Source organism: Pungitius pungitius, chromosome 1 (genome assembly GCF_949316345.1).
Source record: "Pungitius pungitius chromosome 1, fPunPun2.1, whole genome shotgun sequence".
Taxonomy (NCBI): domain Eukaryota; kingdom Metazoa; phylum Chordata; class Actinopteri; order Perciformes; family Gasterosteidae; genus Pungitius; species Pungitius pungitius.
In genome coordinates this window covers 26,687,961-26,700,510 of record NC_084900.1, presented here as the reverse complement: position 1 = coordinate 26,700,510, position 12,550 = coordinate 26,687,961, and the positions used below count along the sequence as shown (strand labels likewise).

At 46.6% G+C, this 12,550-nt stretch overlaps 1 protein-coding gene across 1 annotated transcript; it reads right to left on the bottom strand.

Moving 5' to 3' along the window:
- Positions 1 to 7,122: 7,122 nt before the first annotated feature.
- Positions 7,123 to 7,978, bottom strand: hes2.1 (hes family bHLH transcription factor 2, tandem duplicate 1). The gene is made up of 3 exons (XM_037480364.2): positions 7,863 to 7,978; positions 7,575 to 7,758; positions 7,123 to 7,466 (listed from the first exon to the last, which is right to left on the bottom strand). Exons 1-3 carry the CDS (start codon positions 7,950 to 7,952, stop codon positions 7,123 to 7,125), a joined length of 618 nt encoding a protein of 205 aa, XP_037336261.1. The 5' UTR covers positions 7,953 to 7,978.
- Positions 7,979 to 12,550: the final 4,572 nt, after the last annotated feature.

The following is a 12,550-nucleotide window of genomic DNA, read 5'->3' as shown; positions in this document are numbered from 1 at the left end:
AAATAATTTACAGAAAGTGTCCCAGAGCTCAGCGGCTGTTTCTGACGCAGTGATCTTTGCTTTTAGACGGAACTTGATGTGGAAAATTCAGGTCATTCATTGTAAAATGCACCCTGTCATCAGACAAGACAATTCATACCAAATTCTGGAATACGTTAAATCAAAATGGTTTCTTATTCAGTGTAATTTCCCCTTTTAAATATCTGTTAAGGGTAGAGACTGCTGTAGAAGGCTCACAGCGACCCATCCCCCACTGTGACCTCAGTTTGGAAAAGAAAACTGATCATCACTGTGTATCCTCCTTTCCTTCAGTCTTTAGACAAAATGTCTTTCAGTTAAGGGTTAGACTTGGTAAAACGTATTGTATTAGTTCCGTAATCACGTATTTTATATGAATGTGGTGCAACCATAACCTTCAACGTTTGTGCTTTCAGCATTACTGGTAAAAATAAATAAATAAATGATGCTTAAGCTCTTTTTTCTAGTCCTGTTTATCTTTTCAGGAAGAGAATAAAATGTTTATTTTTCACATATGTGTGTGTTTTGAACCATGTTGTGCTTATGGAAGGTTTTTTAACCATCTTCACGGCCACTCGTGCACACTAATCTGCACATATTTGCAAATACGTAGATTAGGTTGGATGTCCTTTAAACGTTAAAGATTAAACGTCAAGTGGCTTCATAAAGTATTTATACGCTTGGCTTTTAGAACACTGTATTGTGTTGTAACATTTTCCCACAACCAATAATGAATAAATGAAAGGATGTTTATTTGTTTTGCAAAGTTATCCAAAATCAAACTATAAAATCTAAAATGTTCAGATCCTTTTGCTGAGGCAGCCCAAAATAGTGCGGGGTCATCGTGGTCGCTTTAATTATCTGTAATTAAACTTAAGTGGCATCCACCATGTGGCAAACTGAACTGACTAGTATTTTTATGTAATAGACCAACACAAATCGTTGGGGGAAATATTACATGGATTTCAAAATGATTAACAAATATAATATGAATAGTGTTCAGTGAATGCCCCCCCCCCCTTTTCTTGTGAAACCCCTAAAAAATAACTGGTGCAACCAATTCCCAACACAAGTCACATTTGCAAGTCACAAAGTCACATAATTAGGGTCCACATGTCTGGAATTTAATACCAGTATAAATACACCTGTTATGTAAAAATCCTCCGTTTGTTAGAGAGCATTACCGAACAAAGAGCATTATGAAGACCAAGGAGCTCAACAAACAGCTCAGGGAAAAGGGTGTGTGGAAATGAAGCAGGGTTGGTTATGACAAAATATCCTACGTTTTGAACATCTTAAGGAGCAAAAATCCATCATCAGAAAATGCAAAGAATATACCACAACCACAAACCAAGACAAGACTGTTTACCCAAAATGACAAGCCGGACAAGGAGAGTAATAATCAGAGACGCAAGCCAGAGGTCCATACTCTAGAAGAGGTGCAAAGATCCACAGCTGAGGTGAGAGACTCTGTCCACTAGCCGTGTACTTCACAAATCTGGCCCTTGTGCAAGGGTGCCAAGAAGAAAGCGGCTGTGGTAGGTAAATAATAAATCCCATTTAGAGCCATAAGCCATGTGGGAGAAACAGTAAACATGTGGAAGAAGGTGCTCTATGGTCAGATGAGAACTCTTTGGCCTCAATGTAAAACGCTTTTTGTGGCTGAAACCCAACACTTCCTATCATCATCCCAACAGTGAAATATGGTGCTGGTGGTGGTACCATGCTGTGGGGATACTCCTCTTCAGCAGGAACCACCAAAGTAGTTTAGGGAAAGATGGATGGAGGGCAAGCTTTGAAGAAAATATGATGCAGTCTGCAAACGACTTGAGACTGGGGCAGAGGTTCATGACAATGAAGATACAACCAGAGCTACAATGAAAGGGTTTAGATCACAGCATGGTAATGTTTTCAAATGGCCCAACCAAAGTCCGGACCTCAATCCAATTGAGAATCGATGGCAACATTTGAACGTGAAACATTACCAGATGTGCACAGCAGGTAGAGACATACCCCAAAAGGCTTGCACCTGTAATTGTATTAAAAGAGGTTCTACCAAGTATTGGCTCGGGCGGGGGGGGGGGGGGGGGGGGGGGGTGATTACGTAAGCATCTAACACAAGTCTCATTATTGTTTGAAACAGTAAAAGGTATTTGGCACCTTCTAGTATGCATGTTGTGTTGATCAAATGGCAAAGAGTCCAAGGGGGGGAAGAGGCAACACTTCTCCAACAACTTCTTGCAGCGGGTGAGTAACCGAGCAAGAAGAGTCATGCTAAGGGTGGTGACCAGGAACCCCAACACTCTGAGAGATCTTTGGAAGTGCCCTGAAGAGACGGAAGACCCAGCCGCATTCCATCAATTAGTCCTTTCTGGTTGAGTGGCTCGATGGAAGCCTCTTGAATAAAAGGCATGTGACAACCTGCTTGGAGTTTGCCAAGCGGCATTAAAAGCACTCTAAGAGCACGAGGGTAAGGATTCTCTGGTTCAGAGCAGAGTGACGAAATGTAACTCGTTTATGAAACTTCTAGCGTGTCTGGTGAACACCAAGCACCATTTATCACCTGACTCCGTCCCTACGGTGAATTACGGTGGTCTCAGCAGCAGAAATGGCTGAAGGCTGTGAAGCTAAGAATGCCGTCAAATGGATAAATGCAGTCAAATGAGAACTTGCCCCAGAGTGACTGACACACAGCCAAGCCAAGCCAAGAGGGGCATCAGAACAAATCTCTGAATCTCCGACTGTCCGAGACCTTCATCCATCTGCCAGGAAGAATGGAATAAACTTCCCAAATCAAGATGTGCAAAGCTGTAACTGCAACTTTAACAACATATATTATTGCTTGATTTAACATTAATTCATGTGCCTGTTTCAAGTCTGAAACAAATATTATATACAATTATACAATTTCCTTTTTCAACTGCAGCTTTACAGCAAAGGAACCGTCTGGAAAGTCGGAGTTAAAAGAGTAATTTTAAGGAATATTAATTGACACCAAAATGCGGAAGACATGAGGATGGTGGATTTCATCCTGCATCACTTGCATTGAAGATGCACAAATGATAGATCTCTTCGCGGCCCACTTACAGTGTTTTTAATGCATATATGGGAGTGTGAGTATTATTTTAAAGGACGTAAACCTAAACGCATGCTTTGGACTGTGGCAGTTACAGTACAGTCATTTGATCAGTGATCTTGTTCCACAGAATATCATACATTTTCAATGAAACCCTGTGACATTTAGTCTTGACAGACCAAATTTATATTTCTTAACTGTTGCACAGTTGTCCAAAATCAAAGCTGTATGACTTTGTCAGATGTGGAAGCTGGTGCAGGCGGACGGAGGCAGGCAGGCAGGCAGGACTCAAACGCAGAGTTTTCAGAAGGTGATCTTTATTCACCATAGAACTAAACAGAAGCCAAAAACGTGCACCAACGAGGACTGACATGGACAATGACGCGACAAAGGACAACTGGCACACAGGGCTTAAATACACAAGGGAGGTGCAGGTGATTGGACACAGGTGGAAGCAATCAGGCAATCACAGGACAGGAAGTGAAGTTACCCAGAGACACGAGACACAAGAAAGCTACAAAATAAGACAAGCAGACCCAAACCGTGACAGAACCCCCCCCTCAAGGACCGAATTCCAGACGGTCCTAAAGGAGGGTGGAACCCAGAAAAACAGACAAGGGAGGGAGGGCGGGGAACCCGACAACCCCCGGCCGCCCAGGGGACTCCAAGGGTCGGCGGCACGGGGTCGGCGGCACGGGGTCGGGTCCCTCCGGCCGGGATGACCGCCGGACCTCAGGGTCTCGGGGGTCTGCCGGGTCGGCGACCGGGCCTCAGGGTCTCGGGGGGTCTGCCGGGTCGGCGACCGGGCCTCGGGGGGTCTGCCGGGTCGGCGACCGGGCCTCAGGGTCTCGGGGGGCCTGCCGGGTCGGCGACCGGGCCTCAGGGTCTCGGGGGGCGTGCCGGGTCGGCGACCGGGCGTCAGGGTCTCGGGGGGCGTGCCGGGTCGGCGACCGGGCGTCAGGGTCTGGGGGGGTGCCGGGCGGTGCGGCTCCGGCGTCGTCGTGGCGGGGGGCGCCGAGCTGTGCGGCTCCGGCGTCGTGGCGGGGGGCGCCGAGCTGTGCGGCTCCGGCGTAGTCGTGGCGGGGGGCGCCGAGCAGTGCGGCTCCGGCGTCGTCGTGGCGGGGGGCGCCGAGCAGTGCGGCTCCGGCGTCGTCGTGGCGGGGGACGCCGAGCAGTGCGGCTCCGGCGTCGTCGTGGCGGGGGACGCCGAGCAGTGCGGCTCCGGCGTCGTCGTGGCGGGGGACGCCGAGCAGTGCGGCTCCGGCGTCGTCGTGGCGGGGGACGCCGAGCAGTGCGGCTCCGGCGTCGTCGTGGCGGGGGACGCCGAGCAGTGCGGCTCCGGCGTCGTCGTGGAGGGGGGCGCCGAGCAGTGCGGCTGCGTCGGCCCAACCCCTGACCCCACCCCCCCCTCAAGGGCTGGATCCCAGACGGCCCCCAGGGGTGGGGGGGAGAGGACCAAGGGATGGGAGGGAGGGGGCACGACCAGGGGCCGTGGGGACGGGCCAGGAGACTGGACTCTGGGGGCCGGTACGGGCGCTGACGGGCGTCTCGGCGCAGGAACGGGCGCTGACGGGCGTCTCGGCGCCGGAACGGGCGCTGACGGGCGTCTCGGCGCCGGAACGGGCGCTGACCGGGTTCTCGGGGCAGGAACGGGCGCTGACCGGGTTCTCGGGGCAGGAACGGGCGCTGACCGGGTTCTCGGCGCAGGAACGGGCGCTGACGGGCGTCTCGGGGCCGGAACGGGCGCTGACGGGCGTCTCGGCGCAGGAACGGGCGCTGACGGGCGTCTCGGCGCAGGAACGGGCGCTGACGGGCGTCTCGGCGCAGGAACGGGCGCTGACGGGCGTCTCGGCGCAGGAACGGGCGCTGACGGGCGTCTCGGCGCAGGAACGGGCGCTGACGGGCGTCTCGGCGCAGGAACGGGCTCTGACGGGCGTCTCGGCGCAGGAACGGGCTCTGACGGGCGTCTCGGCGCAGGAACGGGCTCTGACGGGTGTCTCGGCGCCGGAACGGGCGGAGGCGAGACTCTGGGGGCCCGTGTTGCCTTGCTGTAGGCAGCCTGCAGCCTGGCAGCCAAGGTGAGCACCCGGTCGACATGAGGGTCGACCCCAGGGAAGGGCCGCCAGACTAAGGGGGGTCCTGGTGCCGGAAAATGCCCGCTGGTGACCTCCCCTGAGGTCAGCATAGGGCGGCGAGGGCGGCGAGGGCGGTGACCGGAACACTGCCCGGCGCCTGCTGGCGAGCCGGGGTTGGCGTTGCGCCGGGCAGCCTGCTGAACGCTGCGGGGCCCACCAAAGGCCAGACGGGTTCCCAAAAACGGGTTCTTCAGCTCAAACCCTGCTGAGTCCTTAGGTGGTCGCGTCATTCTGTCACGATCGGGTGAGTGCAGGTTGAAGGCAGGCAGGACTCAGACTTCTTCAGGTTTCCAAAAGTGATCTTTATTCACCAAACAAATCCCAGGACCGTGCACCAACGAGGAGTAACATGGACAATGACGCGACAAAGGACAACTGGCACACAGGGCTTAAATACACAAGGGAGGTGCAGGTGATTGGACACAGGTGGAAGCAATCAGGCAATCACAGGACAGGAAGTGAAGTTACCCAGAGACACGAGACACAAGAAAGCTACAAAATAAGACAAGCAGACCCAAACCGTGACAGACTTGTCAGACAGAGTACGTAATGTATCATCATGTGTTTGTTGCATTTAAAAAGATGTGGTTTGAATCCAGAATGTTTAGCCATCTTAGAGAGGATCCCTGTTTTATCATGTTGAAAAGTTGAGTGTGAGTTAATAATCATTTTTAAACCACATTACAGTCAGTAATGGCTAAAATAAATCTAACTGACGCAGTTCTGTTGTCTCAGGAGAAATATCTTCAAATGTAATGTATTACAAACTGCTTCAATGGGCCAAGTTTAGTACCAATTGGGTCAGTATAATTCTGGACCAAATATAAAGTAAAAAAATAACAGCTGTAAAATGTTGAAACAATGTATTTTTCTAGCAGACTAAATGCCTTAACTGCACCTTCAATGATCAAGGCTTATGCACATGACTTATATCAGAAACAAGTCTAACGAGGCAAGGACACATTATTAGAATGACTTATTTTAGAGTTGTTTATGCAATGGGAACTGTATGCTCAAGTAACAATAAATATGGTACTGATTTGCAATATAACTTAAAACCTTGATGGGTTATTATACAGAGAAGTACAATGGTCTGACCATCAGGCCATAATCAATGGGAAAGAACGTTAAATATCCTAAAATGACCGAGAAAGCTGAGCATTGTGACGTCAAATGTGTTATTGTTATTCCCAACCGCAGTCCTCTCATTGTGTCCCCTCTCAGAGTTCAACTTCTTCCCACCGGTTTGGCGGCAACTAGAGAGACGCTTCACATCTGCAACAATAGAGCAGCTGCTCATCCGCATCAAAAGGCTGAGCCTGACCTCTGGCTTTATGCGTTCCGCGCCTTTTTTGTTCCTCTCATATTACTGAGATTCTAATAGGACCCGTGTGTTTATTGAGAAATTCGAGATCGTTGGCTCAAATAAAAAAAAAAATCAAAGCTCAAACAACAGCAGTGTTGGAGAAATGTACATTTATTGAAAAAGCTTTTGTCTATTACAAAACATTGCATTTTTTAATATATACACACATAACGCCAATGAATAACATAATAATCCTATTTAACACATGGTGTTTACAGACTATTTTTTGCACAGACCAAAATACTTTTAAGTCCATTGTGCAAACCTCAAACAATATAACCCTTGGGGTTTTACAAAAGTGTTGTCTACAACCCATATCTTTGAAACCCCAAAGAGGATTGCGTTTTAAAAAGCTCAAAGACTTTTAGTTTCTCTAAGATCTGTGCTCGTGCTCTGTGGCATTAAACGCGGAATGAGCTAAATGCTGAATTAAATCATTGTACAGCAACTCCAACAATCAATGAAAACAAATTACATGAATGACATGACAAAATAAATAACAAGCATGGGGCGAATGTCCATCTAATCTACCACGGTCTCCACATGGCTGCGCTGGCAGCCTGCGCTCCTGACTGCGCGCGGCTCGGAGCCGCTGCGCCGCTGCCGCTGCTGCTGCCGCCGCCGGACTGGCTCTCCATCCTGGAGCTGAAGCTGGATTTGAGGCTAAGGAGCCTCTGTTGGATCTGAGGGAGAGTCCTGGAGCTCTGCGCACAGCAGCTCAGGCAGGTCGGGGTGACGGTGGCGGACATGGACTGCTGGACGAACTCGTTCACCCGCTGACAAGCGTCTTGATCCAGACTCGTTTTGGGAAGCAGAGTGGAGACGCGCTGCAGGCAGGCTTTGTAGCCCTCTTTGTAACTGTCTGCGGAGTCTGGAGGGAAAGGGAGATTTGATTAGTGACTTGAATCCCATATGTAAACCACAAACTTGGAGATGGTTGGTGCGCGATGCACGGCAGAGTTCAAGAGATGAGGCGTACCTTTGACAGGAGTGGAAGGAAGGTCTCTCAGGAAACGGACCGTCATTTCCAGGATATCAGCTTTCTCAAGCTTGGAGTAGCGTGCGTTGTCTTTCCCAACCAGAGGAAGAATCAGGCTTTTCAAATGACTTAGACTGTCGTTGATACGAGCACGTCTTCTCTTCTCCAACAAAGGTTTAAGAGTCTGGAAGAAATAAGGATAACACGTTATTGGGCTGCACAAAAGGCACAAATGAGAAAATGCTTCCAGAAACAAAGAGGCATGTAAGGTGTTTCTCTGTCCCTTACCTTTCTCAGTTCGTTGGCTTGTTTCCTCTGGGCCACGGTGGACCTGGCAGGAAGAGGCTGGTCGGCCTCGGTAGTCATGCTGGGACTCATTTCGTTTGCGGTTTGTTGTTGTGCTTTTTGAGGGGAGATACTCGCTCTTGGAGCTGCTGCGCTGAAGTGTGCCGGAGAGCGGGAGAGCCTCCTATTTATGTGCGCCAGGCGCGTCAGAGGGGCGGGAACACAAGCCATTGTGCGGGATGTTTGACTCAGGGAGGTGGGATGGGGGGCGATGCCTTTGGGAGATGAGCGGAGCTCCCGTCTGGACCATCTGGTCCCCTTGGGACCCTGCGTCTATACCGCTGGTATGCAGGGTTCCGTGAATATGTCGCACTTTATTGCGTTTGAAATGAAAAGCTCTAACGTTCATCCAACATCCACTTTGTACACAAGCCATGTAAGGATGCTGTTTATTTCTAATAAAATAAATCACTCGATCCTCTTTTTCAAATATCCTAGTAAAAGATTGCTTCTTTACTCGCCTGCATGGGTTTCTTTTTTCTTTCAAATGTACTAATTTAGTTTATTTCATTAGTATTGTTTTGCAGTAAGAGTTTCTACAAATGAGATGCCAAATATTTCAAACAAAAGCCTTTAATGAGATGCCTAAAAGTTGCACTTCTAATAAACGATTTAAGAAACCACATCTTTCAAATATACGCAGGATAAATTCAGTCACTTAAGTTATGGACTCGATTTGCCAGCCCGCCACAAAAAAAGAACCTGAACCAGATGATTGATTCTGAGGTTAAAGGACTAATCTATTCCTACAATTAAAAAAGACAGATACCCAAGCGACGCTATGTATGGATTAACATCTGCTTATTCACCCTCAGCAGCTTGTTTCCAACATCAACAACACGGTGTCTACCTGGGGTAGTGGGGGAGGAGACGGAGTGACGTCACAACCACACTATGTGCATCCATCAGCAGAGTGTGAACGTACTGTGTGTCCACACAAAGAGGAGTCATGAGTGCACAAGCCTGGAGGACATCACGGTATCTAATGGAATAGGCACATGATTTAGTGCAAAACTCTCTCTTCTGAAGTGATACTCCCTTAAAATCTACAACGTAATCAAATCTTAAATCAAACATGTTTTATTTGGACATTCTCGATGACTTTCAGTCAATCTGATGCTGAGCATTAAACCGAACACGGTGTAACGAGCTGCCTGCAGGATTCACGCGTTCGGCACGCGCCACACCCGCGCAACAGATGGGACCCCCCCCCCCCCTTCTCATCCTCGCTGTCTACACACCAGACAACCCCCCTCCTCTGTTTCCCAGTGCACCGCTCCGCCGCTGCTCTCATCAGCATCCCGGCTCGTCGTTTTTTGGAGGGGGAGGTTTGGTTTTAAGGGCATGAAGACAAAATGGCACAGTCATGGCCCATATACGTTAATGTAAAGCGGACCACGTGAGAATCACACTGCTCAAAAAGATGCTGAGCACGTAATAATGCCACAAATGCGATGGAAACACACCAAATTCCAGGAATTACGCATAAAATGCTTACTAAAACACTTCATCGAGGCTTAATAGAATATAAAGAGCGGGAACTTGCTAAACACACTGAAAGATCGATGACCTTACAATTGATATATTTATATTAGGTGAATTCGACACGTTCTCATTATTTTGCTAAAGATGAATAACGTTGCAGCGCTTGCAAGCTGTCCCGCTGTAGCTTGAGAGGTCCCAACCCTCTTTTTCACGCATTGTAGATGCACGGTTTTGCACGCGTCCTGCCCCATGGGGCCCCAAATAACTGCCATCAAGTCCAGTCTGGGAACGGAGCCTTGGGGAGAAAAAAACCCCAATGTGCACCAGGGGCTTCAGTTGGGAGACTTTTTGTCCTGGTTTCAGCGTGGGTATCCATCTGTGCAGGGCTGTAGGCACAGTGCTCCATTGTTGAAGGACGTAGAGAAGAGGACTTTTCCAGCAAGTGGTGTGATTACATTACTTCTTAAACTATAGGTGATGAATTTGACACCTGAATAGTTGTCCGAATTAAGTCATAAAAAAGCAAAAGCTACGTTTAAAGGCTGCGGATTATTATTATTACAAGTAAAAACATACAATAAGTTTGTGACAATTATATTAGGAGAGACAAGTACCAATTTATTTTTATACTCCCAGAAAATCTCTGATACCGGCGAGGTCGAAAATGAAATTCTGATAAGTGAGAATTCGGTTGTTTGAACGGCGTGAGACTGACACGAGCCACGGCGATCAGACAGATGGATTCTGCGCGGGTTATTGATGCGTGAAGCGTCGACGGGCTCTGCTCAAAGCGATCGTCATCGTCTCCATTGCTGCTGTATGGAGTATACCAGACTTCATATCACAGTGAATCAAAGAAAGCATCCCAAGATATAATTAATATACGCCAGTACGACCTGCATACACTCCTGGCTGGAATTTGATGGCAGAATTGAGACAGCCGAGTTTGAATAATTAATTTTATACTGACAGTATTAACATGATCATATGTTTACCATTAGACACCTAGGTTTTGTATGGTAAAAGAGACATGTCAAATGTACAAAATGTCCATCAAATGATTTGATGCTCGTATGTTTCACCTGCAAAATGTAACTTCTGTTTTTATTGCAAATAACCATGAAAGAACAAAAGCCATATTCGAACAACATCGTACTGTTCTTCCGAAATGTAGCATTCAGTATAGATTTTGATTCAGTTTGATGCATAAAATGTACCTAACATCAGCAATCTTCTGCAGCTCACAAACCATGTTTTTGTATAGCTTTAATCGAATGGAGGTGCAGCCAGTCACCATATTCATAATGTAATCATTGCAACATCAAACATTCGAAATGTATCACGTTGAGAGGATTATATTTGAGCGCTAACAAAAAGTTTAATAATCATGGTTTTTAATTAGTATCACGAGCATCTGTTAAGCACAAGAGAGCATTTTAAGAAAAGTTTGTCTTTATGAGAATGAGGAGATTGAGTGAGTAAAGGCCATACTTTCCGAATAAAAGTAACTAAGTGTACTTTGCTGCAGGAGTGTAAATTATACATTTTCTTTTTTATTTTGTCTATACCTTTTGTGTTTTCAGCCGTGAATCTGCAAAGTCAAGCTGACTTTCATCAAAGGGCTCGTTTGCTTTTTGCCACCTTACATTTTTGATCGGGTGGTTGGACACTAGAATTTCTTGGACTTTCTATTAACCTTGGAAGAGAAATGTTATTCAAATGCTTCTTTGTTAAGATATTCACTCTAATACCAACATTTCTGTATGAGTCCACAGTTTCACTTTTTGTTGGTTATTTCCCATCTTTTAATAAAATATTTGCAACTCAAGTGGCAGTAGTTCATGTACTTTTATAGGAGAATTTGGCCACATTTTTTCCCAGTGTTTGTTTCTCCTGTTACATTGAGATATTTGATTTCCATGTCAATATATTAAAATTGGACTTCTAAAGTCTAAAATTGTTGGAGTTGCTGCACAATGATTTAATTCAGCTTTTAGCTCATTCCGCGTTTAATGCCAGAGAGCACGAGCACAGATCTTAGAGAAACTAAGTGTTTGAGCTTTTAATAATGCAATCTTCTTTGGGGTTTCAAAGATATGGGTTGTAGACAACACTTTGTAAAACCACAAGGGTTATATTGTTTGAGGTTTGCACAATGGACAAAAATAATGTTTATAAAGGGAGAAGCCAAGTCAATCATGTGTCATGCTTGATTTAATTTTGGGTTAGGGTTAGGAGGTCTCAACAAAGGGAGAACAACTGGAGCAACTGGATAGAAGACAGCCAAGTGAGGCAGAACCATAAAGAACTGTGATCTTATATGTTGTGTTGTAATTGAGGTGTAATATGAAGACAAACTATGTATGCTATGTTATATTCACTCATTTAGGCATAAAGCCAAATGTTTCTACATAGAGTGCATTGGAATGTGAGGGATAGATAAGACAAAGAGGTTTCAGGTTACTGCAGCAGATTCACACTTGGATGTGAAGAGGATGAACCAGGAGGAGACACTCTGAAGGAGAAGCCAAAGACATTCAAACGCACCCAGAAGACAGCCCCCCGGGAGTTTTAAAAGTACCAAACTGGGAGAAGAATATTCTGCAGCCGCTTTCATATGTAATCTTTGACTTGGTCAGAGAAAATTCTCTATTTCGCGAAATCTATCACAATTCACATTGTATTTCACTTTGTAAATTGTATTTTTATCTCTTTCTTTAGTTGTTAAATACTTTTTGATTTTTTTAATTCGAGCCAGGTGACACTTTTGGTTCATCATGGTGTGATCTCCCCCGAGGGGCCTTCAGAACCCTAACAAGACCACGAATAAAGAGAGCTAAGGGGGTGTTTTTTAAGGGACCTTATAGAAATATTGTAAAGGCATACTTCTGTCTTCTTGTAGAAACCTCATCTGTGGTTTTGCTTGCAAGGAGTGCAAGGTGCATAATGAGGTGACCACTGACCGTGGTGCTGAAGAGAGAGAGGATGTTTTACAAGTCGAAAGCTGTCGGGTTCTTGAGTAATATGCACAGGCCGGTCAGCACATTATGTAAATTGCTCTTACTAAAATATGTTGTTTCTTTTGTTTAAATAAAACAGAATTCTGTCCAGTTATCCTTTCCTGGGTGTGACATTAGTACACACCG

What these genes read in the sequence shown, in the direction of transcription:
- hes2.1 (XM_037480364.2), bottom strand. Translation starts at nt 7,952, where the DNA reads ATGAGTCCCAGCATGACTACCGAGGCCGACCAGCCTCTTCCTGCCAGG. An exon ending in AAGCCAACGAACTGAGAAAG is followed by an intron (nt 7,759 to 7,862) that starts GTAAGGGACAGA and finishes TATTTCTTCCAG; the next exon opens with ACTCTTAAACCTTTGTTGGA. An exon ending in TCCTTCCACTCCTGTCAAAG is followed by an intron (nt 7,467 to 7,574) that starts GTACGCCTCATC and finishes CTTTCCCTCCAG; the next exon opens with ACTCCGCAGACAGTTACAAA.